The sequence below is a fragment of the Quercus suber genome, unplaced genomic scaffold, assembly GCF_002906115.3.
Source record: "Quercus suber isolate HL8 unplaced genomic scaffold, Cork oak 2.0 scaffold_2211, whole genome shotgun sequence".
Taxonomy (NCBI): Eukaryota; Viridiplantae; Streptophyta; class Magnoliopsida; order Fagales; family Fagaceae; genus Quercus; species Quercus suber.
The window spans coordinates 1-1,344 of record NW_027071551.1 but is presented as its reverse complement, the minus strand read 5'-3'; the positions used below and the strand labels follow the sequence as shown (position 1 = coordinate 1,344).

The window sequence follows — 1,344 nt, the reverse complement described above, 5'->3', positions numbered from 1 at the left end:
AATTTTCAAAGTCCATATTAATATATGAATGTTACTGTCAAATCATTTAGGAAAGCAATTAATTATGCTCTGATGGTTACGTGGTTTATTACATCATAAAGAAGGTGGAACCCAATAATTATATGATTCCCATGGCTTTAAATTGATGAAAAGTACTTGTATTTTTTCATAGATTTTTTTGCAAGACCTCTAGCAATATTCAAAACACTGTCTCACAATCTTGCCTTTTCATTGCAGTTTTGATAGAGATTTGAGATGGAGAACAGGAGCACAACTTGTTCCAGTTGTATGTGAACGCTCTAACGATTTCAAGGTGACAAGAGAAGCATTGGAAGCTGCCTATAAGAGTGCTCAAGAGGCCAACATTAGAGTAAAGGGGTTGCTCATTACCAATCCATCAAACCCGCTAGGCACTATCTTAGACAGAGATACACTAAGAATGGTAGTGAGCTTCATAAATGAAAAGAGCATCCACTTAGTCTGTGATGAAATATATGCTGCCACTGTCTTTGCTCAGCCTGGTTTCATTAGCATAGCTGAGATAATACAGGAGAAAGAAATCGAATGCAATCATGATCTCATCCACATTGTTTATAGTCTGTCGAAAGACTTGGGATTCCCTGGCTTTAGGGTCGGCATTGTCTATTCCTACAATGATGCAGTAGTGAGCTGTTGTCGAAAAATGTCAAGTTTTGGACTAGTTTCCTCTCAAACTCAACATCTAATTGCATCAATGCTATCGGACGATGAGTTTGTCAATAAATTTATTAAAGGAAGTGCTGATAGGTTGGCAACTAGGCATAAGGTGTTCACTACAGGTCTTGCTAAAGTAGGCATTAGTTGTTTGCAAAGCAATGCTGGCCTCTTTGTGTGGATGGATTTGCATCACCTCCTCAAAGAACAGACATTTGAAGCAGAGATGGAACTATGGCAAGTGATAATAAATAAAGTTAAGCTCAATGTTTCTCCTGGTTCTTCTTTTCATTGCTCAGCACCGGGGTGGTTCAGGGTTTGCTTTGCCAATATGGATGACCAGACTATGAATGTAGCTTTAACAAGAATTGAAAGCTTTGTGATTCAAAACAATGAGACCAGTACCACAGTGCCTATGAAGAGACAGTATTGGCAAAAGCCGCAGAGACTCAGCTTCAAATCAAGAAGAATGGATGATATCATGATGGCACAGTGCTTAATGTCACCTCACTCCCCTTTACCTCAATCACCACTTGTTCGAGCAAGGAACTAGGAAAAAAGAAAAATAGTAACTATGCTGCAATACAGCAAAGGCGATATATTCTTTATTTTCTTAATTTCAGGCTAATTACTTAAAAAATTATTCCTTAA

At 38.0% G+C, this 1,344-nt stretch overlaps 1 protein-coding gene across 1 annotated transcript; it reads left to right on the top strand.

Annotated features, from left to right (window-relative positions):
- Positions 1-193: 193 nt before the first annotated feature.
- LOC136061468 (1-aminocyclopropane-1-carboxylate synthase-like) lies at positions 194-1,344 on the top strand (the record flags this gene model as incomplete). Its single annotated transcript, XM_065769999.1, has 1 exon — positions 194-1,344. A coding segment is annotated over one exon (1,053 nt), but the record flags the coding sequence as incomplete, so codon positions are not given.